The sequence below is a fragment of the Cebus imitator genome, unplaced genomic scaffold (genome assembly GCF_001604975.1).
Source record: "Cebus imitator isolate Cc_AM_T3 unplaced genomic scaffold, Cebus_imitator-1.0 Scaffold117, whole genome shotgun sequence".
Classification (NCBI taxonomy): Eukaryota; Metazoa; Chordata; class Mammalia; order Primates; family Cebidae; genus Cebus; species Cebus imitator.
The window spans coordinates 5,670,624-5,697,422 of record NW_016107432.1 but is presented as its reverse complement, the minus strand read 5'-3'; the positions used below and the strand labels follow the sequence as shown (position 1 = coordinate 5,697,422).

The 26,799-nt window shown below is 57.8% G+C and overlaps 1 protein-coding gene across 7 annotated transcripts in view; it reads left to right on the top strand.

Moving 5' to 3' along the window:
- SORCS2 (sortilin related VPS10 domain containing receptor 2) overlaps positions 1-26,799 on the top strand; it is a 561,689-nt gene that overhangs the window by 501,520 nt on the left and 33,370 nt on the right. For all 7 annotated transcript variants that reach the window (XM_017539090.2, XM_017539091.2, XM_017539089.2 and 4 more), the window contains exons 11-14: positions 5,524-5,626; positions 12,479-12,555; positions 18,501-18,592; positions 19,333-19,440. In XM_017539090.2, the coding sequence (XP_017394579.1) occupies positions 5,524-5,626; positions 12,479-12,555; positions 18,501-18,592; positions 19,333-19,440 (380 nt within the window). The remainder of the gene's footprint in view (positions 1-5,523; positions 5,627-12,478; positions 12,556-18,500; positions 18,593-19,332; positions 19,441-26,799) is intronic.

Sequence of the window (26,799 nt, the reverse complement as noted above, 5' to 3'; positions counted from 1 at the left end):
CTTCCAAGCTCTCTCTTTCCACGCTATGCCCAAGGCCTACAATGCCCTTTCCCTTTTCCTTATCCAGCAAACTCCTACTGACACCTGAAAACCCTACCCAAATGTTCCCTCCACTGAGGAGACTTCACTGGGTATAATTGCTTCTCTGTCTGTTTCCCACTGTCACCCATAAACCCTCTTAGAGACTGTACACTGGGGATACCTGAACCTACCCATCACTCTGCCTCAGTTTCCTCATGTGTAAAATAGAAGGAACAAAAGTACCTGTTTGACAGGGTTATATTCAGCAAATCTACATGAGCACTTGCTATGTGCCACGCACTGTTCTGCAGGTGCAGAGCACATTAAACCAACAAAACAGAAGACATTCTGTCTCCTTGGGATTCCACCTGCCACACAGCAGGGCTCAGAAAATGGTGAGCCCCCTCTCCCCCACACGCACCAGCCCCAGTGTTGGCCCATGGGGGCCATGGTACTAAGAGGAGAGCACCCAGAGAGCCTGACCCCAGAGCCAGGGCAGGACTCTGTGGCCTTCAGCGTGGCCCCTTGCTCTAAGCTGAGGCTTGAGCTCTGACTCATGAGCCCTCACCTCTCAGGGGCCCGCTGCCCGCCTCTATTCAAGCCCCCTCCTGCTGGTAACACCTGTTGACCTGTATGGAGAATTAATTACCTGCCCTTTGTAAAAATGCTTCCCAGAACAGAATTGCTTTGAAAGGGCTAATTTTTGTATCATCATCGGCAAAGTTAAGCCATATTAGTCTGCCAAAGCAAGTTTTTGCTAAGAATAGATTCTTGTCTGCGATTATGCAGCTCAGTGAGGAGATAACCTCAGTGAGATTTATGTCCTGGCCTTAAAATAATGAAATAGGAGCAAACTGGTGAGCATGCGGGCCCCAGGCTGGCATGTGGGAACCTGACTGGGCACGGAGGGAATGCAGAGCCAAGTGCATGGAGCCCACGTGGGCACAGCAGACATTGAATCACAGCCTTGCAGGCCAGGCACGGTGGCGCACACCTGTAATCTCCGCACTTTGGGAGACCAAGGCGGGCAGATCACCTGAGGCCTGGAGCTCGAGACCAGCCTGGTCAACATGAAGAAACCCCATCTCTACTAAAAATACAAAAATTAGCCAGGCATGGTGGCACATGCCTGTAATCCCAGCTACTTGGGAGTCTGAGACAGGAGAATCGCTTGAACATGGGAGGCGGAAATTGCAGTGAACTGAGATCGTGCCGCTGCCCTCCAGCCTGGCCAACAGAGTGAGACTCCATCTCAAAAAATCTATCTATCTATCTGTCTGTCTGTCTGTCTGTCTGTCTGTCTGTCTATCCATCTATCTATTCTAATCTGCTATGGAAGCCAGTAGACCATCATACTGTCAGTAAGTGATGGAGTTGGGCCAAAGCTCAGACATCATGAGCTCCAAAGCTGGTTCCACTCTCCGAGCAGCATCCTTCTACATGAATTGAAGTGTAGACTGCCTGGGTCCTTGGTTGCCTGGAGTAGGGAGGGATCTCTCGAAGTAGCTGGGAGTCTTGCCAGCTCTGGTGTGGCTAGCAGGGATCTAGGTGGTGCACAGGCTCAGAAGGCCAGGCCTATCCTGTGTGTGTGGCCATGGCATCTCCAAGGGTGAAAGGGCAGGGGCAGGACAAGCTGGGCCACTCACAGGACCTCCTGACTGTGCTGCTCCAGCAGCCACACAGCCTCTCAATGAACGGGCAGACTGTACCTGAGGGCATATTGCCCATAAAAGTGATGCCTGATCATTGCAGAATGCTTAGAAGATACAGAAAAGAAATAAGATACAACTAGAATCACTCCATCCAGAAAAACAATAACTGAATGTTTTTGTTCTTTGCAATCTATTTGCTCACATACATGTCACGAAGTCATCATTGAGATCCCACATGCGCGTGATTTTTCAGCGCTCTGTTTTTCTCTTAACTCTGGGTCATGAATCTTTGCCCAGGCCACCTGACCAGCTCCCTGTCTGGGGATTCCTCCTTCCAGCAATGGGGAAATAAAGGAGTGGCTTTATTTAATAACAGGAGTGGCATGATCAGATCTGTTTTAGGATGACCCAGCTTCATTGGAAGATGGTTTTGAATCTGTTTACATCTTGAATTCAGCATAAACCTCATTCAGCGGGCAGCCCGTGGTCACTCTTCTGAGAGGTGAGGCTGGGGCAAGCACCAGGCGCCCAGGCGGCTGCTGCTGCAGCTCCCAGCCCTGGTCCATCTCATAGGCTTTGATGATTTTCTAGACACTTCTTTAGAGCACCCTCTGGCCCCTATGTGCCAAACGGGCAAACAAGAGAGAGTCCTGGGACAGCATGAGCCCCCAGCTTGGCCTCTGCCTCCAGCCTTGCAAGGACCCAGGCCCACCTCGGTCAACACTGGAGAATTCTGCACTGACTCCTAGGGCCACAGCCTCCCCTGGGGGTCTCCCGTCCTCACCCTGGCTGGCCTCGGAGGAAGCCCCGTCTCTGACCACATGCAGCTGAGGCAGGTCCTGGGGTTGCTGATGTGTGCTGGCCTGCCACCTGTGACGGGCATCCAAGTGCCCTGTGGGCGGGCCCCTCCAGGCCTGCTGGCATTGCCCTTCCTTTCACCTGGTGGCCCAGGCTCACGTGGGAGTGCACGTGTCAGACGCCAGCACAGCGCCTGCAGCTGCCCCAGGAGCATGGGGAGACAGCTGGCTGCCAGCAGGCCCCGAGGCAAATGCAAAGGGGCCACAGCGCTGCCTGTGGTCGGGTCACCAGGGCCTGCAGGGCCTAACTGGCCACCCCACAGGGAGCCCTAAGAAGAGTACCACTTCTCTGGCCTGAGTGCCAGGCAACCAGGAGAGGCTACCAGTGGCGAGGGGTAGGGAGAGGGGTGGGGCTTGTGAAGCAGCACCCTCTAATTCAGCTCTGCCCACTGAGCACGCAGCAAGTGACCAGATGTGCCCAATTCATCAGGGGAATGGGAGAGGTAGGCGGAGTCCAGCCCATGAGCTCTGGCCCCTCCAGGCTCCACCTGGCCTTCCGGGAAACCTAGGACAGCAAAACATGGCCAAGCCATGCGGCCTCTGCTGGACACGCTGCTGTGAGGACTCCCATGCCACACCCCTGCTGAGCGCCTTCTCATTAGAGCTGCCTTCTGCAGCACGGAAGCCCAACTCTGCCTACCAAGATCACAGCAGCCTCCCTCCACAGCAAGCCACCTCTGTCTTTCTGCCTGAGCGATCTGGGGAACAGGAGGACAGGACTGAAAGGTACCAGCAAGTGTATTAACTCACAGGCCTGCTTTTCCATTGTAAGAAGTCAGAAGACTCTACTGCAGCGGGCGATGTCTTAACATCCCACAGGTTTTCAGTGGACCCGTGTGTCACTGTTCAATCCAGGTGTTTCTGGAACCCTTCGATGGCTCTCCGGGGGTGACACAGAGCCCAGGCTCCTGCCAGCTGGGACCTTGCGGGCTTCAGCTCGGGGCTCCCGGGTTCCCCTGGGGAAGATCTCAGTCCCTCAGTCCTCTTCAGGATGTGCCTCTGCAATGGACATGGGGCCGCCTTTCAGCTGAATTTGCAACCTTTCTTTCCTTCTCTTGGTTTCTAATAGCTTTGTTGAGATCTCACTCACACACCACACAGTTCACCTTTCAAGTGCACAGCTCGGTGGTTTTTAGTATATTCACAGAGTTGTGCAGCCATCACCACCGTCCATTTTAGGACGTTTTCACCACCCAAAAAAGAAGTCCCAGCGCCTTAGCTGTCAACCTCCCTGTCGTCCATCAGCCTCCTGCCCCTGGAAAGCACCCGTCTATTGCTGGCTCTGTAGATTCCCTGCTCCGGGCACCGCTCATGGGTGAATCATACAGCATGCAGTACAACCAGTCCGTCTGTGAACCCCCAGAGCAGACAAATACAGGCCGTCTGCCAACTGCGGCCACCACCTGGTCACATCTTATCCAAGTCAATATCCAATTTCCTGAATGGTTCAACTTTTAACTTAGGGTCACCTGCGTAAAACGAAAGCAGTTCATGGGCTGGAAGAAAGTGTTGTGAAGATGGAGATGAAGAGAGAGGACATCTCTGACGTGGATTTCAGTGGATGACACGATACCGCCGTGACCATGAGATTCTGGAATGACCCCCGCAGAGCGGGTCAGCAGGCCTCGCTGTCGCTGGCTCCATTTCACAGATGAGGAAACTGAGGCCCAAGGCTGCCCAGAAAATTAGCCATGCCTCCTAAGTGACAATCTGGATGGTACCCAGTTCTAGGGTATTTCTAAGCTGGAAATTTTTAACAGAAAAAGAAATAATTTTAAGGCAGGAAATACAATGTTTACCATTCTTATAAGTAAACAATGGGGCAGTACCTTGCCCTGGGGAAGGGCTGGACCCCAGAGCTGTGCCATATTAATACAATAATCCCGAGAAGCAGAGGTGACTGCCCTGTCTCAGAAGAAAGAAAGGCACAGAGAGGCTAAGCATTTTTCCTAGGGCCACACTGCCATTTAGAGGAGGTATGAGGAGTCAAGCCCTGGCCTTTCTGTGACCAGCCTGAGGACTACCCTGCCTCGCTTCACCCCGTGGAGCTCCTGGAATTGGGGAAATTAGGAAGGCTGAGCCCAGAGTCAGTACCCCTCAAACCCTTTTGGCATCTGCTGGTTCAGTGGGGTCTCTGTTGGTGCACCCGTGTCACCAAGGAAGGATCAGCCTGCCAGACCTCTGAGAACCAGCAGCTTCAGGCTGCCAGAGGGAGGTCAGGAGAAACGGGGTCACCAGAGCCAGCCCCTGGAACTCTTGCACACTTAACCCACCCCTCTGTATCTCAAAGTGGGAGGGTCTTATGGGGTGACCCCAGCTGTCCACTGATGCCAGGGATGCTGTGGTCACATAAGAGGTTCCCAGTAAAGGTTCTGGGTAGGTGAATGAATGAGTATGAGCTTGGGCTGTGCAGCCTCCGGGGATCACATCCCATGGCCCAGCACTGCACGCAGGAGCCATGTTGGGGGACCCACCTGCCAAGACCCATGCCCAAGAGCCCTCAGTGGGAGAAGCCCCAGCAGCTGCGTCTATGAGCAGAGGCACCACATCCAGAGGTTGCAGGGGTCCCTAATCTAGACCAGAGAACCAAGGGATCACCCTGGGTGCCTCACCACACCCAGATGCTGTAGTGGGTCTGTAATCTAGACCAGGGAGTCAATGGGTCCTCCTGGGGTGTCCCTCTGCACCAGATGCTGCGGAGGTCCCTAACCCAGACCAGGGAACCAACAGATCCTTTCGGGTGCCTCACTGGTGCCTGCTTCCACCTCCCAAGCTATTAGCACAGCACCTGCTGAAGCGGCCCCCATCCTTCCCACCCTTTGCCTGCAGGTAGCCTCATACCTGCTTCCCATCCTCCCTCCACTCCTCCAAGGCACTCCTGGCCCAGCCTTCTCTCCCAAAAAGCCACAGGGGCAGATTTGCCATCAGGCTTAGTGTTCCTATGGATGCTCCTACCCACATGCTGACAGTTGCTTCCTTTCTCTTCCTTGCAGCCAGACTGCCACCTGCACCTGCACCTGCGCTGGGCAGACAACCCCTATGTATCGGGCACTGTGCACACCAAGGACACCGCCCCAGGCCTCATCATGGGTGCAGGTAGGTGGCTGCCATCACAGGTGGCTGGCCAGGTGCTGTTACAGTCCAGGAGTACCTCCAGTCTCAAGGGTAATAATGGATGGTCATGGGCCTGAGGCCGTACTCAGTACCACTGCATCTGCAGGAAGCTCAGCTCTCATGGCAAATTCTGAGAGGTGAATGCATGGCCCAGGGTGGGCATATGATATATGTTGGCTGAATGGAAAGATGAATAGATGGAAGAGTGGATCAATGGATGGATGGATAGATGAACTGATAAATGACAGCTAATGGATGGGTGGATGGTAGATGAATGACGGCTGGATGGATGATGGATAGATGGTGGATGGATGGATGGATGAATGGATGATGCATGACAGGTGGATGATGGTGGATGGGTGATGGATGGGTGGGTGGGTGGATGGATGAGTGGGTGGATGGATGATGGATAGATGGTGGTTGATGGATAGATGGATTGATGGATGGATGGATGAATGGATGGATGGATGGATGATGCATGACAGGTGGATGATATAGGATGGGTGATGGATGGGTGGGTGGGTGGATGGATGAGTGGGTGGATGGATGATGGATAGATGGTGGATGATGGATAGATGGATTGATGGATGGATGAATGGATGGATGGTTGGATGGATGGATGATGCATGACAGGTGGATGATGTAGGATGGGTGGATGGATGAGTGGGTGGATGGATGGTGGATAGATGGTGGATGATGGATGGACAATGAGTGAATGGTGAATGGACAGATAAATAGATGTGTGGGTGGGTCAATGGATGAATGATTTGTAACATAGTTGATATTTATTGGCCCCTGAAGAAAGTTCTAGTTTAGTAGGAGAGAAAGACCAGTATACAACTAGCACTTTTTTAAAAAACCAAAACTATAATTTTTGTGTTTGTCTCTTCCACTAAATTAGAACCTCCGATAATCATGGTGTACTAATCAAATAATACCATAAAATGAGCTTGATTGTTTTAGAAGAGCCATTCAAAATACAAAGTAGAGCCACCTGTCTGAGGTCCCTTGGCTGGTGTGTGGAAGAGCCAGGCAAGAGTTTGCACATGGGGTCTGTGACAGTCAGAGAGGCAGCGCCTCCTGCAGACATTGGACGCAGAGGCACAGCTCTAGAGCTCACACTTCCTGAACCCAGGACCCCATCCCTCCATTTCCCCAGCACCATCTCTCACACAGAGGGGGTGGCCTTGTGGCCAATGGCCAAGGACCATATGGATGTGGACCCAGACTCTGAGCTGGATACCGCATCTGACCCTTCACCATATCCCAGCAAAGAGCTGGGGCCTGGCCCAGGGTGGGCCCTCCAAGGCCGTGAATGAGTGAGTGAAGGAACAAGTGAATTGAGTGGCCATGTTGTGATGGCAGAAATGGCCTTCTGGGTGGAAGGGAGAGCATGGGGACTACAAAGGACAGACCAGAGTGCAGGGAGAGGCTGGAGGTGAAGCCTGCATGCAGGGCTGGATCTGATGGTGGAGACTTGGCCTGTCTGGGGAGGCTGGGGCTTTGCCATGGGGAGGTGACAGCTGGGAAGAGAGGAATTGAGAACAAAACCTTCAGCTTCTGCAGTTCCTCTGTGCAGTCTACATGCCCGGGGTCCCAGGCAGTGACAGCGCATCTGGACAGCCTCTGTCTGCTCCCACAGTGATCAATGAAAATACAACCCATCAGCATCAGTGTCAAGCTGCTCACTGACTATCAGCTTCCATGCACAGACAGGCTCGCCACCCATGTTAGATGCCCCCAGTCCTATGGGATTCTCAGTGACGGGGCATTTAAAATGTACCACCTTGGTTGCCTGAAACCCCAAATTCTTGACCAAAATACAAAAGATGTAACTTCCAATGTTTCCACTGCTCAAAGGCCCCGAGAGCCCGGAATGAGCGTCCCGGTCCCTCAGCGTCAACCAGCGCATCCCTGAATTGTGCGGGAGTCACACAGCGCACCGAGAGCAGCCCCCTCGCTCTGTGCGTGTGTCCGTCACAGCCTCCCCCAACCCCGCCTGCCTCCCACTGTCCCTACAAGGGCGGGAGGCTACACTCCTGTTTTATTCTGCTTTCCTTCAGTCTTGTCCGGGGCCTTCCTGGAAGGTGGAGTCAGCCATGCAGGGTGGGCCGATTGATGCATCAGTTGTTCCCATCCCCCTCTCCAGCCCTGAGCACCTGCTGGGAGCAGGAGGAGAAGGCACGTGGGTGAGCTTCACACCTGCTGGCCCGACAGGGCTGCCTGCAATGGCACAGGTCTCGAGGCCATGTGGCTGCACCACTGGAGGCAAGGCGGCTCAAGGTGATGGCTACCAGCTTCCACGGGGTCATTCCCCTGCCTGCCCCGTCATTCATTCCTGAATTCCATCCCGGAGGAGGCAGATAAGAGGGAAAAGCCCCAGGCTTCACGCCTTCCAGCTTTAGGACTTTGGGATTTCACTGCACTTCTCTGAGGCTCAGTTTCCTCATCTGCAAAATGAGAGGACAGAACCTCCACTGTCAGGATGAGACGAGGTAAGGCAGGAACCCTCCGAGGCAGGTGTGCTCTGCCAGGCTGTCCTCTCATCTGAGGGGACGCTGGACACCCACCCCCATGCCAGTCATGGCACCAGGTGCTGGAAATGAGGGAGATGAGACTCAGCCACTCAGGTACACAGAGGCGCAAAGGGACGGTGACCACAGGGCCAGACGCGTCCTGACGCCAAGTTCCTACAAGATGGTCCAGAGGGACATAAGGTGTGGGCACTTGATTCTGCCCTGAGGTTTGGGCGGAGCCTGCTGGGCAAATGGGCATCTGCCAAGCCAACCCACAGGGAGGGCACCGCATGTGCAGGGTGGAGGTCAGGGAGTGCAGTGCTGGGGTCTTGGCTGGAGTAGATGCATTCCAATCTCTGGGGCCTGTCCTCAGGTCCAGCCTGCAGAGGCCAGACTGCAGAGGGACCCAGAAAGGGGAGCTGTGGCTCCAAGCATTAATAGAAGGGGATGGATTTGAGAAGAAATGACAGAAACTTGGCTTCTAACCCCCCTGGTAGAGAATCAGCCACACTGAACCCAGAAATCAACCCAGCCATGGCTAAGGGTGCTGGTGGAGGGTTCTTCCCAACTGGGTGTGTCGCAGGACTGAAGGGCTGGCTCCTCTCCGAGTGCACCTATGCTGGAGCAAATGGCTCTGAAGGAGACCTCATCTTCATCCTTTCAATAAACTAGGCTAGGAATCCTCACGATGAGTTAAACCCTGTGAGGTCAGTGCTTCCTGCTCCATACCTTCAGGGCTCCCAGCCTGCCAGTTTTCCTGGGCCCTGTACAGCCGGTGGCCAGCTGCTTCCCACTGACCCCTTGCCAAGGCTGCCCTCCACACCCAGGGCAGACCCTGTACTGGCTGGGTTCCTGTTCTGGCTCATGTGCCTCCCCTACAAAGCCAAACAGTGCCAAGTGGGTGCCACCCCCCACCTGCTCCTCAGATGCCGTGGGTGACCCAGGTGGTGACGGAGCCCGCCCCCTGCACTGCCCTTTGCCCCATGCTGGTCATTGGTCTGGTCCCAGCTGATTGACCAGACATGAGTCCTCAGGACCTGACACAGAGCAGAGGCCGGCAAACACTTCTCTGTCCCTAGCCCCGCCAGAGGTGATGGTGGCATTTAGCCAAGGAAACCTTGAGGGGCCGTTTTGAAGCTGGGAGCACTGCAGCTTGCCTTGTGCTGGCTTTGCTCAGGGAACAGAGCCTCAGAGCCATATGCAGCCCCAGCCCTCCCTGGCACAGTCCCTTTTGTGGTGACTTGGCCAGTCAGGGGCTCATCAATATCAGGACATGTCTAGATGTGTGGGCAAGAAGCCCTTGGCCTGGCTGAGGGGCCTGGGTGAGGTTGGGAGCTGACCTAAGCTCCCCCAGACCTGTGGGTGCTCACCGGGCCCCTCTGGATCACGGGCAGCACCATGGGGCAGCCCACTCACAGGGCCCTGGCTGTGTCTTGGTCATCGCTGGTGCTCCCTCTGCTCTTGCAGCCATTAGTATCTGCCCCACAGTCCTCCTTGGTGAAGTGTGGGTGGGGTAGATTTTGGTATGTTGTTTTGCTCTGTTTTCTGGCTGCAGGGGCAGAGGAAGGATGGAGAGGAGGCACACCTTCATTCAGTGAGCACTGACTCCTACCAGACTCTGCTGGCACCAAGGAAGGGCAGGGATCCTGGGCCTGGGGGAAGGAGGCCCAAGGAGACACGAGAACACCGGGCAGGGATACAGCAGGGAGGCTTCTCCCCTCGTCACCTCCCCCAACCAGGGACCTCAGTTTGCCATCTGTAAAATGAGGGTGTCAGCCTCCGCTCCCTGCAGGCCCTTCCACTCTGACAGCCTGCGATGTGTTCCGGGAGTCCCTCCTTCCTTCCCCTGAGACTGTTAGGTGACTGGCAGCCTGACAGCTTTGGTAGACAGAGCAAGGAAAACAGATTGCGTTCCTTAAAAGACAGACGTGTGCACGATTGAAATTACAAACTGCAAATTGGCCCGCTCAGTGTGCTGACATGGCGACACTCGCTGCCCGGCCCCAAATGTGATGTGTGTGGCCCGGAGCGGCGGCTGGCATCTGGGAGAGCAGAATGATAAAAGGCACACCTATTTCTCTCCTCCCTGCTGCTCACTCCCTTCATTCATTCAGCAGCCATTGCTCAGCTCCTTTTGTTTGCCAGGCACCACACCACACAGGAGAAGGGACAGGTCCAACGGTACCCAGATTCCACACCTGCCCCTCTGCCCCACCCACCCATCTGTCTTGCATCTGCCCAGGTCCATGCCTCTGCCCGGGCTGCGCCCTCTTCTTTGGACACCCTGTTGCCTTTCCCTAAGCCAGCCCTGGTCAGCTCTTTCCTGCTTGAGCCTCTCCTTGAGGCTCTCCTCATGGGCCCACTGTCCTGGCTCTGTATGCACCTGCACGGCCACCCTCTTCTGCTAGATTCAGAGCCCTCAGGGAGCAGGGGCCACGGCTCATTCGGCGCAGGCTCCCCTGAGCTCAGTACAGGGCTGTGCAGAGAGCAGACACTCAGCAAGTGCCATTGAATATATGCAGGAAGGAGGGAGTGGTGGGGCTGAGAGAGAGGTGGTGAGTAGATGGAGGGATGACTGGTGGGATGGGTAATAGATGAATAAAAGATGGATGGGAGGACGGGTGGGTGGGTGGATGGATGGATGGATGGATGAGTGGACAGGTGGATGGATGGATAGGTGGGTGGGAGGGTGGATGGATGGATGGATGGATGGATGGATGGATGAGTGGACGGGTGGATGGATGGATAGGTGGGTGGGAGGGTGGATGGATGGATGGATGCATGGGTGGATAGATGGATAGGTGGGTGGGTAAGTGGGTCGATGGATAGATGGATGAATGGGTAGATAGAAAAATGGATGACTGGATAGGTAGATGGATAGATGGATGGATAGGTGGGTGGATGAGTGGGTGGATGGATGGATGGATGGATGGATGGATAGGTGGGTGGATGAGTGGGTGGATGGATGGATGGATGGATGGATGGATGGATGGATGGATAGGTGGGTGGATGAGTGGGTGGATGGATGGATGGATGGATGGATGGATGGATGGATAAGTGGGTGGATGAGTGGGTGGATGGATGGATGAATGGATGGATAGATGGATGGATAGGTTGGTGGGTGAGTAGGTAGATGGGTAGATTTACTAGTAGGTAGGTAAGTGAACTTCAAAAAAGAAGACAGGCACACACACACTCTGCCGCTCTGAGAACTCACTTTTAATTTATCTGCTTGAAGACATTCCATCCCCTTTGGAATTTTCCAGACTTCTAAACTTGACCGTGGATAAAGTACTTCTGAAAGTGCCACCTAAATAAAGCTTTCAAGGGCAAGTGACACACAAGTCACCCAGGGTGGGGCCTCTGGGGCCCCAGGACAGCTTCAGTGCCATCCTCAGGGTCCCCATCATCCTGAAGATTTGGACCCCTGTCTCTGCCAGTCACGGGTGCGGCAGAAGCCGCAAATCTGTCTCATCAGAAATCCCTTTGTTCAAGCCGTTTCAGGATGCTGTTTAGGGTGGGCCCGGTGCAGCACCAGAGGTTGTGAGGATTGTCCTGGTGCTCCTGCTGTCATGCGTGGCCATTGTTCTTTCTATAGGAGCCTCATGCAAGCTCAGCCTCCTCATCTCTTACATGAGGTTGGCTTGGATGCTGGGCATGAGTTCTTCCCATTCTGACACCACCCCCAGCATTAAGCCTGAGCCCCTCCGAGTGGACATCAAGACTGGTGATGGACCCAATCAGCCCGGTGCTGGGGCTCCAGTAAACCCGAACCACATGCTGCCCCCCACAGTCGGTTTGATGCCCACCTCACCATCCTCCCAAATATCCGGCCAGCAGACAGTGGGGCCCTGCTGTGTGCCCACCTGCCTTCTCTCCCGCACCTGCCTCTGGCTTCCCTGCACCCAGTCCCCAGGAGCTGTCTCCACACGCAAACTCAGCCGTGTCCTGCCCTGCTTTTAAGCCCCACAGGGGCTGCCCATGAGCCCATATTGGCCCACCTGGCCCACGTCCTGTCCAACCCGTCCCTGGCCACACTGCATGCTTCCTATTCGTGGACCATACCTGTGGGTTCTCTGAGGCACCGAACTTTGCCTGCCCAGGGCCTCTGCAGGAGTCACCTGAATTTGGCTGTCTTTGGGCAGGGCTGACTTTCTCCTGCAAAGACCTGGACCCAGGGCCCCAGCACAGCAGGTCTGTGGGGGAGATGGAGCCACACAGGCCACCATGGCTTGGGGATATTTCAGGGCTCAGACTTGTTAAAGGGGGAAGGCTGGATGATCCTGGGGTCAGTGCTGCCCCTGTTCTTTTGGATCAGGTAACCTGGGCTCGCAGCTGGTGGAATATAAAGAAGAAATGTACATCACATCAGACTGCGGGTACACCTGGCGGCAGGTAAGCTGGCCGGGAGGTGCCCGGCACCCCCTGACCCGTTCAGCCGTGACCCTCGGGAGACACCTCTGTTCTGTCATCCCGTCCATTCCAGAGGCTCCACGGGAGAAGCTCTGAGCCGCGTCTCCTGTCTTGCTGCCAGCCCTCGGGGCTGGTCCAGGGCTCACTTTAGCAGGTGTGCATCTGCTGCGTTTGAAAAGCCAGTCCAGACAGACAGCTTGGACCCCCCAGCTGGTCTCTCCATGGCCAGTGATGGGGAGTGACAGACGCGAGAAACATCTCCACAGTCGGACGTGTTACTGCGAACGTCTGAGAAATGGGGATACATGCCAGGGAACAGAAAGGGGAGGAGGTCCCAGCCAGGAGGCCATGTGGCGCTTCCGAGGCTTGACTGGGACTCTTTCAGGAGCCCAGGGAGAGGCCAGGAGAAGGGGACGGGGATTCCAAGTTCCTGGCAGGGACTGTGGACACAGCAGTAGAAGAGGATATGGGGGAGGAGCAGGCTGTGGGGGTCATCGTGAGTCTGGGTCGGGGTATCTGGAGGCTGTCCCAGGGTAATGACTTGAGGTGGCACTTCCGAGAAGAGAAGGAAGTGAGGAAAGGAGGGGCACACTTACGCAGGAAGCGGCCACTCCAGCAGCGCAGCACGGCCTGGCAGGGTCCCTCTGTGCCCTGTGCAGCCCCACTCGAAGCTCAGATTTGCAGACCCGAGGGGAAGGTGCTGGTGGTCCTCAGGGGTGGACACAGCGAGGCCGAGGGAGGCCGGTTGGTGCCACATGTCCTGTGAGGTCCAGGCAGCTTCGGGATCCAAGCCCAAGCTCCCCACTCCAGGAGGGGGCCCCTCCTCACTGTGCAGTGGCCATTCCTTTCCACTTGGGGGGACATGGTCTTTCTGGCTGAAGTTGGCCTGCCAACCTCATGCAGTAGCAATGTCTGCCTTCTATACTGAGGGAATGAATCAAACTTACATGCAACTCCCTCCTTCCAAACAAGACATTCTGTTTTAGGTCAGGGTTTTACACGCCTGAGCACCCCAGCCCCAGCCCCCTCACACACAGCAGTGCTCTGGGCACATGTGACCACCCCAACGTGCAACCTTCACCAGCAGCCAGGGTGGAAGGCCTTGACATTTTTAAAAAATATGCAAGAAACATGGAATTTTCAAAAGGGCAACGGCGATTTATTGTATTTTAATATTTCTATTTCACTGAAACTAGTGAAACATGCCTGAAGTTTCTTAAAGGTCACATCTGCCCATTTATTAGAGAAGTTTCCCCCATATTAGACTCAATAGACAGGGTGAGATAGAAGCTTTTTTAATTTTGTAGAAACTGACTACAAGATGGCCGTAGCAGTCTCTTTGGTCGAGCAATTTGCTTCGATTTCAAACTTGGGAATGTGAGAATTAAAAGGGAGAGCATCTGGGAAGTGCTGCGCTGAGGCCTGGTCACAGCAGTGCTGGGGCTCGTTCCCTTCGCGAAGGACGGTGGGGTGCGGGACAGGCACCCAAAGTGAGAGGGCCGGTGTGTGTGGCAGGGGAGGGAGAGATGCTCCTGTGGGTTTTTTGTTTAGTTTCTTGTGATGGGCTGGAGAGGAAGGATGCCCAGGCACGGGCAGAGTGGTACAGAGGCACAGAGGGCAAGGCGGTGAGCCAGGCAGTCTCCACGGTTCCTCTGGCAGCCAGGTTGTCAGGGATGCATGGGAGATGCGTCAGAGAGAGAATGCAGAATACGAATGCGGAACGCCAGTGTGCGTCTTGTGTAATCGACATAACCTTTCAAAAACATGAGCTCCGGAGGATGATCTGTCCAAAGCCAGAACACATTACGGAGCCCCTGGCTGAAACTCCGTGTGGGAGGGGCAGGAAAAGGATGAAGGAGGGGCGGGGACTCTGCTCTCCACCCCCACCCAGCCCTGCTGCTTGGTCAAGGCGCTGGAAACCACAGCAATGGATGTCTGAAGACCCTGCAGCCCTGCCGGTGGGGTTTGGAAGACCCTGGAGCCACCTTTACGCAGATCCCCAAGCTAATGAGAGCAGATATCATTCCCGGGATGGCCGGAAGGCACCTGTTCGTTCCCCGTGGGTGGTCACAGCAACGCCCCCCTGCCTGTGCTTGGGGAGGAGGGTGGCTGGGACAGGCGTCCAGGGGTCCCAGTGCAGAGCCCTGGTGCCCACTTGCTCAGGGGACCAGCTCGGTGCCAAAGGGATTTGCACTCCAGGACTGTCAGGCTCTGGGAAGCCCACTGTCCCCTCACTGTGCCACAGCCTGCAGTTCAGCAGCCCTGTCTCCCTCAGGGGACCCTCAGAGCAGCCGATTAGGCCCCTGGTGGAGTCAGTGAAGGGGGCTGCAACCACACCTAAAAAAGGCAGGGAATGGTGCTCGGGCGTGGCAGGTGAGCTTCGCCAAGAGGCCCCTCTCCTCCAGCCTCACAGCGCCCAGCGTGATCTCCGCCATCCTCCTGGCCACACAGGGGCTCCACTGCTGTCCCCACGAGGGAGACTCACTTCTCCTCAGATGATTCCTGAGACCCCTCATGTGAGGGAGCCTTGCTTCTGCCGGAATGTCCCTCAAGACAGAGAGTTCACTCTTTCCTGGAGAGGAGCCCTTTACTTGGGAATTCCTTTTCCTTCTCAATCCGTGTGGGAGCCTCTAACGAGCCCCTCCCCTCTGGTCCATCTCCCCCAGCACCCGAGGAATCTTCCGAAAGGGAATGTGCTCTTGTCACTCCCCGATGAAGCCTTGGGTGTCACACCGACCTCCAAGCTGCTCGTCTGTCCCAGGGCCTCTCCGTGTGCCTCCAGGGCTCCAGCCCCAGCACGCGCGTCCGGCTCCCTGGACACAGCTGCCCTCCTGACCTCCAGGCCTTTGCCTCTGTTAACTGCCTGTGATGCCCTTGCCCCTCTGAAGGTCTCCCCAAGCTCCACCTGCCCTTGAACCCCTCCCTGGGCTGCCCACTGACTTTCCTTAAAACAAGATGTCATTTGTCCCCAAAACATTGGCTGAGCCCCTCGTCCTGTGGCAGGGCCCGGGCTGAACACTGGGCTTGGGGGTGGAGATGACAGGGTCCCTCTCTAGCTGCTGGTACCCAATGGGCAAGTCACTGCCACTGTGCAGGGAGGGTCTGCCTCCTTGGGGGTCTCTCCCTAGGCTGTGAATTCCTAGAGGCCAGGCCTGCATCTATGCTGGTACCCCCAACAGAGGCCCCGGACCACTGGGTCTGTAGGATGGGTAGATGGATGGGGAGGAGAACTGTGGAAAGTTCTTCCTCATAGTCCCCCAAAATCTGTGCCTGTGACACCCTAAAGCCTACAGGCCATTAGCTTGCTTGTCCAGAAAGCAGTTTCTATGAATGTAGCCATAGGTGGTGTGCTTCTCCAAACACTTTCCTGAGCCAGCGTCAGGACAGAGGACCCGGGCATGGCAACTCCCCTGCCCCCGTTCTGCCCCGGGCAGACAGGGCTATGAACCCAGGCAGGAGCACAGAGTTTTGGGGGACATCTGGGAAGCCCCCAGGTTAACTCTGAGTCCCCACTGGAGCCTGCAACCCCATCACCCATAAGAATGTCTCCCCGCTTATGTGGGGGCAAGATGTCCACAGACACAGTCCCCATGGAAGGGGCAGGGGTTGGTGTCTGACAGTCACCAGCTATGTGGCCTCAGGCAAGTCACTGTGTCTCTGAGTCCCAGTCTCTCTGGAAAATGGAGAATAATCTGAGAGCCTGGCTGCTCTTCAGTAAGATCCTGTGTGCAGCTCACCTCATGGGCACAAGGTGGCTGCCTGGATCCTGCAAGTCCCTGATGGGCAGCAGCACCCCCACCAGGGAGGGGCTCAGTCCTGTTTGGTACTGGTGGTTCCACCCCCTGTGTCATTTTGCCTCACCTGACAGACCCCCACTCTAAACAGGAAGGAGGGAGAAGGGAAAACAGAGGGAAGGGGGAAGGGAGAGAGAGAAAAAAGGAGGGAGGGAGGAAGGGAGGGAGGAAGTGGGAGGAAGGTTTGGGGACACAACTGCCCACCCCCATCATTTTTCATAAGGAGCCTCTCCCCTTTATTCAAGGCAAACGTGCTTCCTGGAGAATTCCTAAGAGCCATGGGCAGCCGACTCTGATGACCATGGGAAATGCCTGGGGAGGGGATTTGCAGGGTGGGAGTGGCATGTGCTGAGGGCCTGGGTGTGTTTGGGGAAAGGAGCAAGGTGAGCAGGGGTCCCTCCTATGGGGACCTGAGGCCATGGTAGGATTTGGGATTGACTCTAAGGGTCACGGAGAATTGGAAGGTTCTGGTGGGATTGAGGGGCATGGGAGTCAGGGGACCTGCCGGACACCAGGGCCGAGGGCGTGGCCTGCCGGCACCCACCTGGGTCTGCTGGGGTTCATGTTCCTGCAGTGTGGGACCTCAGTCCATGTCCCCCCTGGGGCCCTCCTGCTGGCTCCTGGAAACTCCGGCATTCAAACTCCAGGGGGGACTCCACAGGGAGGGGCAGGTGCTTCGCTTTCAGCATCCCCATTATTGTTCCCCAGCTGCCCTGGAATGCCCTCCTACAGCCTGGGGTGCCCCCAGCTTAGCCCCCTGGGGACAGTGCACATGTGACCCCATTAGGCTCCACACCTGCTTGGAAGGGGTCAGCCAAGCCTCCTTACTTATCCTGCCCCCCACGCACGAAATTGCTGCATGTGTACCCCTGGAAGCTCTGCACAGCTGCACCTCCCCAGCTTAGGAGCCTGGCTCAGGTGGACATGTCCACGGTCCCCCAGGGCTCCCGAGACTCTGAGCGCACTGAGACAGATGAGCGTGCTGGCCCTAGTGGGGGTGCCTGGGGTGGCTGTCTTCTGTCCTGGGGGGGCTGTCCTCTGTCCCTTCCTGGGCTTCCTTGTGCCCTGCTGTGGGCCACAGGCCTGGGAGACGGATGGGAGGAGGGTGGGAGGGCAAAGGGGGCCACTTTCGAGGAGGAGAGGTCTGGGAGAAGGGCGGCGTGGTGGAGACAGCAGCTCCCTTGCTGGGCAGTGCTGAGACACGTGCTGGCTGCCTGTACCTGCATGTTCACTGGAGATTTGGGGCAGGCCCCACGTGTCCTGGTGTGCCTTTGAAGCCACACCCAGCTCTGCCACCTTCCAGCTGTGAGGCCTTGGCATGCCCTCCACCCCTCAGAGCATCTTCACGTGTACAGTGGGACCCCATCCTGGGGCTGTTGGCCAACAGGCAAGGCTACCCTCCATGTCTCCCCCATGGAAGCCCTGTCCAGGCCGCTCACTCTTTTGTCCCTTGGGGATCTGGCGGTCGGTCATTCATTCGCTGTTCACTTATTCATTCCACACACTCCCTGGGCACCAAGGTCTGGGCTGAGCACTCTGCAGGGCATGGAAGACTCAGAGCGGCCCTGTCTTTAGGAGCTTTGGCTGAAAGAGAAAATGTAGCACAGTAAGTGTTGGGGCAGCGGCTGGCTGCTCCCCACCCAGCCTGGCATCAGGGAGGGCTTCCTGGAGGAAACGACACTTGAGCTGAGTCTTCATGTCAAATTGCGGTTTGCTTTGACTGATGCTATATATCCTAAATGTTCTTCTAAGTTCTGCTGTTTCTTCCTCATCTCCATGTTGCTGGCACTGTTTGTGCATGGGTTTCGAATAGAGAAGGCTGCGGGCCATGCTCCTGGGTTTTTACACAGAGAGGGCCGCGTGCTGTGCTCCTTTGCAGTTTCCTTGTCCGGGTCGATAGGGTAGAAGTTGCTGTCCACCATTCAGTCATCCAGGGTGTGCAGAGAGAGCTTGGGGATGACCTGGGACAGGCAGGGAACCCTCAGACCAGCCCTGGCCTCTGCCAGTGCCCCCCACCCCCCAGCCTGTCTGCACGTTGACTACCCTCCTCCCAGGTGCGACTCAGCCTAGAAGGACCTCCGACCTCTCAGGGCCCCACCTTCAGCTCTCCCCACACCCCACTCTCCCCTGCAGGTGTTCGAGGAAGAGCACCACATCCTGTACCTGGACCACGGCGGGGTGATCGTGGCCATCAAAGACACCTCCATCCCCTTGAAGATCCTCAAGTAATGGCGTCTGCTAGCCCCGGGGTGGGCGGGTGGGCTGTGGGGTGGGCCGGGGCTCTTTCTTTCCACCTGGGAGCCCTCTCAGACTATTCCCCAGAATGTCCTCCCCTCGGGGACACAGGACCACAGGGCAACAGCACTAAACCCTAAAGACCGGGGCTGCGGCACGCCTCACAAACTCCTCCTGAGAGGTCATTGGGTGGACTTTGTCCTGCCCTCGGGAGACAGCACAGAGGGAGGCCCCACCCCGCCTGGGGAGCCAGGAGGGCCTTCCCCGAGGAGGTGAGGAATTAGTAACGTACAGGGGTTGGGACCAGGCAACCCAGACAAGGAAGTCAGCAGCATGTGCCCAGGTGAGAGGGGTTGGCAGCTGAGGGCCTTCATGGGGAATGGAGGGCAGGCGTGAACTCGGGACCCAGAAGGCACAGCTGGAGCCGCTGCCAGGAAGCCAGTATCACTGTAGTCTGAAAGAGAGCTTGCTCTTCTGCAAGATGGTGGCGCGACAATACCGGCCTTGCCTTGGGCCTGACACCGTGGGCCAGGCTCAAGCTATGGATGGGGCCCCTCAGGGGATGCAAAGTGTCTGAGGGCTTGCAGCGGGAGGTGGGTAAGCAGATGTGATGCCACCTGCATAGGCGAGGCAGCTACTGTAGCCCTCGCCCTCCAGCAGGACCCTCGGGCAGAGGAGACACGGGGAGCATTGCAGCCCGCCCAGAGACACTGACGCCCTTCTCCCGCAGGTTCAGTGTGGACGAGGGCCTCACCTGGAGCACGCACAACTTCACCAGCACCTCGGTGTTTGTGGACGGGCTGCTGAGCGAGCCGGGGGACGAGACGCTGGTCATGACGTGAGTGCGGGACAGGGGGTGGTGCTGGGCGGTGGCACAGAGACTTCCAGCAGGCAGGCCGTGCTGGGCCTACTGTGTCCTTCACCCCCCAGCCACCTGGGAATCAGGGACATCTGCCACCTGCCCCAGGTCCCCTGGCTGGCGAGGGCAGGACTGAGGCTCCAGGCCGGCTCCACCACAGCCACAGCACCTCTCGAGCAGTGATCCTGTCATGAGTATTACTATCTGTTGGCACCTTTCTCAGCCATATGGCATGAAGGTCATAAGGCCTACGGCCTGACACCCAGACAGGCCAGTGTAGGGCGGAGCTGGCTGTGACCTGCCTGTCACCCATCCTGGGATCTGAGGCTGCCGCACTGGCCCTGCCCGACTTCCTTCTGCTCAGCCCCAGCTTGAGCCAAACAAGGCACCGTGAGGGGCAAAGGGGCCTCAGGAGCCTCTGTCATTCACAGCCTCTCTGCCCCAGGAGCAGAGACGTGGAGGACAGTGGGGACACACAGGGTTTGACTGTACCACTGAGGCTGCAGTGGGGAAGAAGGTGGTCCCCAGGAGCCAGTGAAGTGAAGGTCCCTCTGGGCGCCTTCAACCTTGGGCACCCATGAGAGCCCAACTGATTCACGACGAGGTGGGGCCTGCCTGTCTCACAGCCCCTGCAGCCCCGCGCTGCGGCACGGTAGGCCACCATGTCCCCTTCCTTCCTTTCACGGTGATGCCTGAGATATTTGAATAGGGTTTCCCAAATTCATGTCCCAGACCCCAACCCAGTGACTGTCCTGACAGGGAGGCACAGACAGGCCCGGGAGGAGGCTGGGGGGAGGAGGAGGCGGGGTGGGGGGAGGAGGGGGGTGAGGGGAGCCGTGCAGCTGCCAGTCTGGGAACGCCTGGCCGCAGGTGGAGGGGGCAGGAAGGCTCCTCCCCTCGAGGCCCTGGAGAGAGCTCAGCCCTGCCGACCCGCAGTTTCAACCTTCTGGCCTCCAGAATGCTGAGATCACGTGCGCAATGCTTCAGCGTGGGAGAGCGTGTGTGTGACAGCAGAGGCCAGCAGAGTTCATGGTCATTTGCCAAAGTGGCCCCACGAAGCTGCCACGGCAGCCATGACTCTTCCACTTCGAGGCGGGGGCTCAGGGAGATTGGACGCCTGGATTTTGGACACCTTGTCCTCTTCTCTGTCCTTTCTGGAGCAGGCAGGCCCTGCCCTACCCACGCCCTGCAGAATAGTCGGGCACTGTGCCCTTCACCCCTGCGCACTCGGCTGGAGTGGCCGTGTGCTCTGTGGCAGGTGTGGCTTTATGACCTGGGACTGGTTCTCTGGCTATGGCTTCCACAGGAAGTGCTGGCCTGGCTCGTTCATTGGCTCACACCACAAGTTTTCCCTTCCATCTGGCAATGGCCTTCATGCCCTTGACCCCGACTGCATCTTCCACTGGCCCCTGAATGACCCACAGGGGCCCACAAAGATAAGCCCCCGAGAATGCCTGACCCCAGCCCCAGTCTCCCTCCATGTGCCCCGCCCTCCCCAGCGGGCACGCAGCGCCCAGGAGGCCATGGGGACACAGCTCCGGGCAGTGGGGAGCAGGCCTGGTTTGGGAAAGAAACGGCCCAGCTGGGCCAATGCTGCCCACCACCCCCAGGTGGGCCTCTGCCGGGACAGGGGTGAGGCCGGGCTCTGCCCGGGCAGGGGTGAGGCCAGGGTCTGTGGACAGGGGTGAGGCCAGGCTCTGCCCGGGCAGGGGTGAGGCCGGGGTCTGCCCGGGCAGGGGTAAGGCCACGGTCTCCCTGGACAGGGGCGAGGCCAGGGTCTGCCTGGACAGGGGCGAGGCCGGGGTCTGCCTGGACAAGGGTGAGGCTGGGGTCTGCCTGGACAGGGGTGAGGCCGGGGTCTGCCTGGGCATGGTTGAGGCCGGGGTCTGCCTGGACAGGGGAGAGGCCAGGGTCTGCCTGGACAGGGGTGAGGCCGCGGTCTGCCTGGGCATGGTTGAGGCCGGGGTCTTCCTGGACAGGGGAGAGGCCGGGGTCTGCCTGGACAGGGGTGAGGCCGGGGTCTGCCTGGGCATGGTTGAGGCCACGGTCTGCCTGGGCAGGGGTGAGGCCGGGGTCTGCCTGGACAGGGGTGAGGCCGGGGCCTGCCTGGACAGGGGTGAGGCCGTGGTCTGCCTAGGCAGGGGTAGGTCTGGGGTCTGTGGGCAGGGGTGAGGCCAGGCTCTGCAGGGCCAGTGTGTCCCCTCATTTGTCGGGGAGGTTGGGCAGACATGGCCCCTGAGCTCCCCTGCCTGCTACGGCTGGAGCTGGGAGCACAGCCTTGGAAGACACCACCACTGACCCCTGCTGCTTTCATGCCCACCACCCCTCATACCCACCCACACTCAACCAGCTCTGCTGCTTGGCAGTGAAAGAAACTGAGGCCCTGAGAGGGGAGATGTCGGCTAATGTTGCAGCGGAAAGCCTGTGGCTGAGTCCTCAGCCGGCACTCCTGGGCAGCTCTGTGGGCAGTAGCCTGTCCTCTCCGGGCAGAGCAGAGATGGGAACCCCTTCAAGAATGCGCCTCTGCTCTGCCGTCATCCAACGTGCATTTATTGAGCACCTACTATGTGCCAGGTGCTGTTTGAGATGCCAGGAGGGTCAGCAACACAGCACACCCCAGCCCTGGCTTTAGGGACATCTGGTGACGGAGAACGGGAACTTGTCCTCACACTCAGGGGACACCTAGCCTGCCTCCCAGCTCCTGGCCAAGGAGGATGGAAGCTGGACATAGGATTTAGCAGCAAGAAGCCCTCCGTTCCAGCCGAGCCAGGGTGGGAAACCAGGCTTCGGGAAACCGAGATTGCGTGGGGCGGAAGGACAGTGTGGGCCCCTCTCAAGATGTTTGAGATGAGATGATCAGCAACTGTGTGAATTTCTGCCACCTTCAATTCTGCCCCGGCCCAGGAGGGCCTTGCTTGCCACCAGGCCTGGGCTGCCTGGCCTCACCCTCCATGGATCTGATCCCGTCTGCAGGGCTGCCCTTGCCCGTGGCTGTGCCCGCCCAGGGCTCCCTGAGGGACTGACTCTGCTGGCTTCACTGGTGCATCCCCGGACAAGCACTGCACCGGGCATGGAAGAGGGGCTTGGCGCTCAGTGAACATGGCTTGAATAGATACATGGTGATGCACCAGCCAGGGTGACACAGGGGTGGAGACAGGCACTCAGGGGGTGAACTTGTGCACGCACCGCCCACAGGGGCCTGGATGGGGAGAGGAGAGCTGGGCCGATCACAGCCAGCACAGCTCACAGGGCTCCACTGCCATCTCCAAATCAGGGTGCTGCTCTCCAAGCCAATGTCCCTGGGCAATGGAGCACACACCCTGCACCTCGGTTCCACAGCCCTGAAATGGGAAGTAAGTCGGCTTGAGAGGCTGCCCAGGAAACCACAGTTCCCTTCCAGATGCCTTGGCTTCCTTGTCTGTAACATGGGGACTTAACCCCCCAGGTCACCGCAAATGAGCCCTCAACTGATGCCACCTGTGATGCTGGGGGCCTTCTCACTTCCTGGGTGATGAGCAAGAAGTCACCTGCTTAGACTCTGATATAAAGGCCTGGTTTCCGCCCACTCCACAGCAGACAGAGAGGTCCCTCTGGCCTTCCCAGGACGTGCATTGTGGTGGGATTGAGGGATGCTCGGGACAGCTCTGTCCTCACCTGGAGTCCCGGGCAGCTGGAGCATTATTTCCAAGAAGGTGAGCGTCCGCTCACTGGTCTCACTGAGCACCCAGCGCCCGCTGCAGGTGGGTCCCGCCGGCCAGCCGACCCTTGATCACGCGTCTGTGTTTTATGGATGACGTGTGATGGCTCCTGGGTGGGCTTGTCCTTCAGCGCCCGGGAGGATAGTGAGCCTCTTCCCCCCACAGTCTGGGCAGCATCTTCCCCTTCTTGGACCCTCTGTCCCAAGTTGTCCCTCCATCTTTACCAGGACGGTCTCCCGAGGCGGGGGCTGCAGCTGCTTTGGTGAGCGCCCCACCGCGTGCCTGGGCTGTTTTCATATATGACCTCATGCCATTCTCATCAGAAATCTGGACAGATTGATTTACTCCCCCATTTTTAGAGATGTCAGCCTGTCTCAAAGGATTCATCCCTAAGGGAGGGGCGGGAAGGGGGGACCCTGGGAGCCCGTCCTGTGAAAATGGGGTGAAAACAGTCACCCTCCTAGTCTCTACGGGTCCTGAGGTTCCCCTGCACAGTCACTCCCAGCTCTGGCCAGGCCCTGGACACACGAAATCCTGCATGACCTTCACTCACTCTCACGCCGCCGGAGGCCGTGGTCTGGGATGGGACAGGATGGCCCTGCCTTTTCCACAGCTGCAGGACCTCCTGTGGTGTATGGGGAGGGGGAGCGAGGGAGGAAGGGAGTCCGGCCACCATGCACTCTGTCTGTGCTCCCTCACGGTGTGGACCTTTCGTGTGATCAAGCCGTTCCTGGGGCCAGAACCCGCAGAGCAGGGGGAGCCAGGCAGGCAGGGGCGAGGGCGGCCCTCACTCCTTACACAGAGGTCAAGCTCCTTCTCCAGGCCTCAGCTTGCCCGGCCGAGAGACGGGAGAGCTTTCCACCCTGGAGCCTTGAACCAGCGTGTCTCTGCAGGGTGCCAAGCCCTTCACCCCAGCTGCCATCAGGCCCGAGCCCTGCTTAGGCCCCAGAGATGACCCAGCCTTCACCCCCCACCCACAGACAGGGCAATTTATCCAAGAAGGAAAATGGTGGAATTCACAGCCAGGTGCTATAACCTTTCAAGTTTTCTCTAAAGCCTCAGAACAGTTCTGCCAGACCCCTGGTTACAGCGCTGCGCTTCAGACAGCTTCCCGATCCCAGCCCACGAACAGAGAATTCAAACAGCAAGAGAGGGAGCACGCCGCAGGTCAGGGCGCAGCTCCCTGCGCGGGGCCTGTGCGGGAGCCGCCCTGCTCCCCAGAGCTCGCCTGGGCTCAGCTCTCCACCACCCTGTCCTTCCTGGATCGCTGTTTTGCCCAAATCCACCCAAAGACCTGGCCAGAGGCACCTTTTGGGACTCTTCCCTGGCACCGCTCACTTTCCCCTGCTTTCCCCACCCGCACCCCACTGTAGCCTCAGAGCAGAGAGGGGTCCGCAGGCCCTGGGCTCGGGCGAGAGGTAGGGTGGGGGCTCCCGGAGCCCTCCCCAGCCACGGGGTCCAGCCCTCACAGCGCAACCCATCTTTCCTCATTAACTGCAAAGTCATATCTAGGCCCCTTCGGCAGCTCTTTCCTAAGACCCAGGATTAGCTAGATGGCAGGTGCTTCTCGTGCTATCAGCTGAGGATTTAGGCTCCATGGAAGGCGGGACTTCAGGACTGTGGAGGGGTTAATTCATCAAGCAAATGGGCCTCTCTGCTCTGCCCAGCTCAGAACAGCGGTGACACTGGGCCCTCCCCAGGGTTTCTGCAGCAGTGGGGCTTCGCCGTCACGCTCAGCCAGCGCCCGCCGTGTTTCCACGCAGAGCCTCACAGCTCCAGAGCCTCCAGCCTGGGTTCCAACGCCGGCCCCTCCAGGAGGTGGCCTGAAGCTGTGCTGCCCTGGGTGGGTCCCTGGCCTCAACCTCAGTTTCCTTGTCTGTGAAAGGGGCTTTGTCGAGGAGGAAATGGGGGGATATAAGGTCGAGCATGTGCCCAGCCTGCAGCGGGTGCTCCGTACACAGCGGCGGCTGCTCTGCGGTGACTTTCACAATGCCACAGGTCACAGAAGCGCATGAGGATGGGCTCAGAGATCCAGAAGTTGCCCCTTAAAAAGGATTTCTTAAGAGAGAGAAGACCTCAGACTATTGACAAGGCCAGTGCAGCAGGCTTTGTTTGGACACCGGTGTTGAAGGAAGATTCCCCATGTGTTGAATGTCGAGGGCATCCAAGTGGCATCCATCAGGAGACAGACAGCAAGTGGGACCTCATCCGTCACAGGTGCCCTGGAGCTGAGGCCACTCACAGCTGGGGCCACCATGCAGGCCACGAGACTCCTGCGGGAAACAGTGCCTGCAGAAGCAGGCAGACGCAGCAGGCACAGCCATACCTGGGGACCTCCCCCTGTCCTTGGTGGGCATTGCCACTAGCAGCTAGGAGGGCTCAAGTCCCATTTTCCCTCCCCTCTGAGAAAGAAAGAGTGGCCTGGGGCTCTTGACCTCCAAGTGCAGGGAAGACAGCAGACGGACCTGTGAGCCCGGAACCAAGGGCCCGGCTGGAATGAGGGCTGGCAGCCACGTGGCAGGAATGTGGGGCGGAACCAGCCTGGCCGCTCCTGCAACGAACCAGCCTTATGGGAGCACAGGGAGGCAGGGCCCCAGGGGAAGGTCAGGAGAAGGCAGGGAGGCCCCATGCGCAGCCTGCAGAGGCTTAGGGTTTCATCAAACAAAGATAATAGCGTCTGCCTCGTGGGACTGTTCCGGGCGGTGGAGGCAAATTCGAGGTCACAGATGAGTTCAAGCATGAACCACACAGGCCTGCCTGGCTCAGAGGTGCCCTGTGGTGCCAAGCCTTCAAATGTCAGCCTCAGACACTCAGGACCCGCCACCATGTGCTCAGAAATACCTACAAGACCTTTCTCAATACCGCCCTAGAATGGGGCTGTCCTTTCAGCCCACGATGGGCACCCCCGAGTATCCAGGCCCAGTTGGAGGCGCTCAGACAGGGACTAGACTGGAGCAGCGTGCATCACCTCCCCCACCCAGACTCTTGGCCTCTGGTAACATGGCCGGAGCACCACAAGCTGGACTAAAGGAGGCCCAGGAAAGAGCAGGCTGGGCTCACCTTCTGGAGTGGTCTTTGGAGTGGGGTCTAAGTGTGGGGTACTGGGGGATGGAGTGGAAGGCACTCAGCCAGCAGCCCTCCCAGAGGGGGAGACACTGGGACACCCAAGTGCCATTCTGAGTGATGGGCACTCAGCAATGACTGCTGAGTGTCAAGGACGGAGAAGGAACAGCACAAACAAGCTGTGTGACCTTGGGCAAGTTACTCAACCTCTCTGTGCCTCGGCTTTCCATTCTGTAAAATGGGTGGACCTAGCCCACCAGGCTGTGCATGCATAGCTTCTAGCACACACAGGTGTGCCCTGAGTGGCCAGCCTCCCCCGCCTCCTCTGTTCCTCTGCCCACCTAGGCCGTGATGGGTCAACACTGCTTCTCCTGCGGGCTCTGAGCTGGGCCTGCTGACTCCTTATTTCTCTTTGAATCACCACCTCTACTAGGGAGCAAACGCCCTGTGACCCAGCGCTAGAAAGCTGGGTTTCTGCAGCACAGGACCCTCCCACGGTCAGGCCGAAGCCAGACAGCCGCAGACGCAGACGCCTGACCACAGATCATTCCGCAAAGCAGAGTGCAAGGACCAGTGG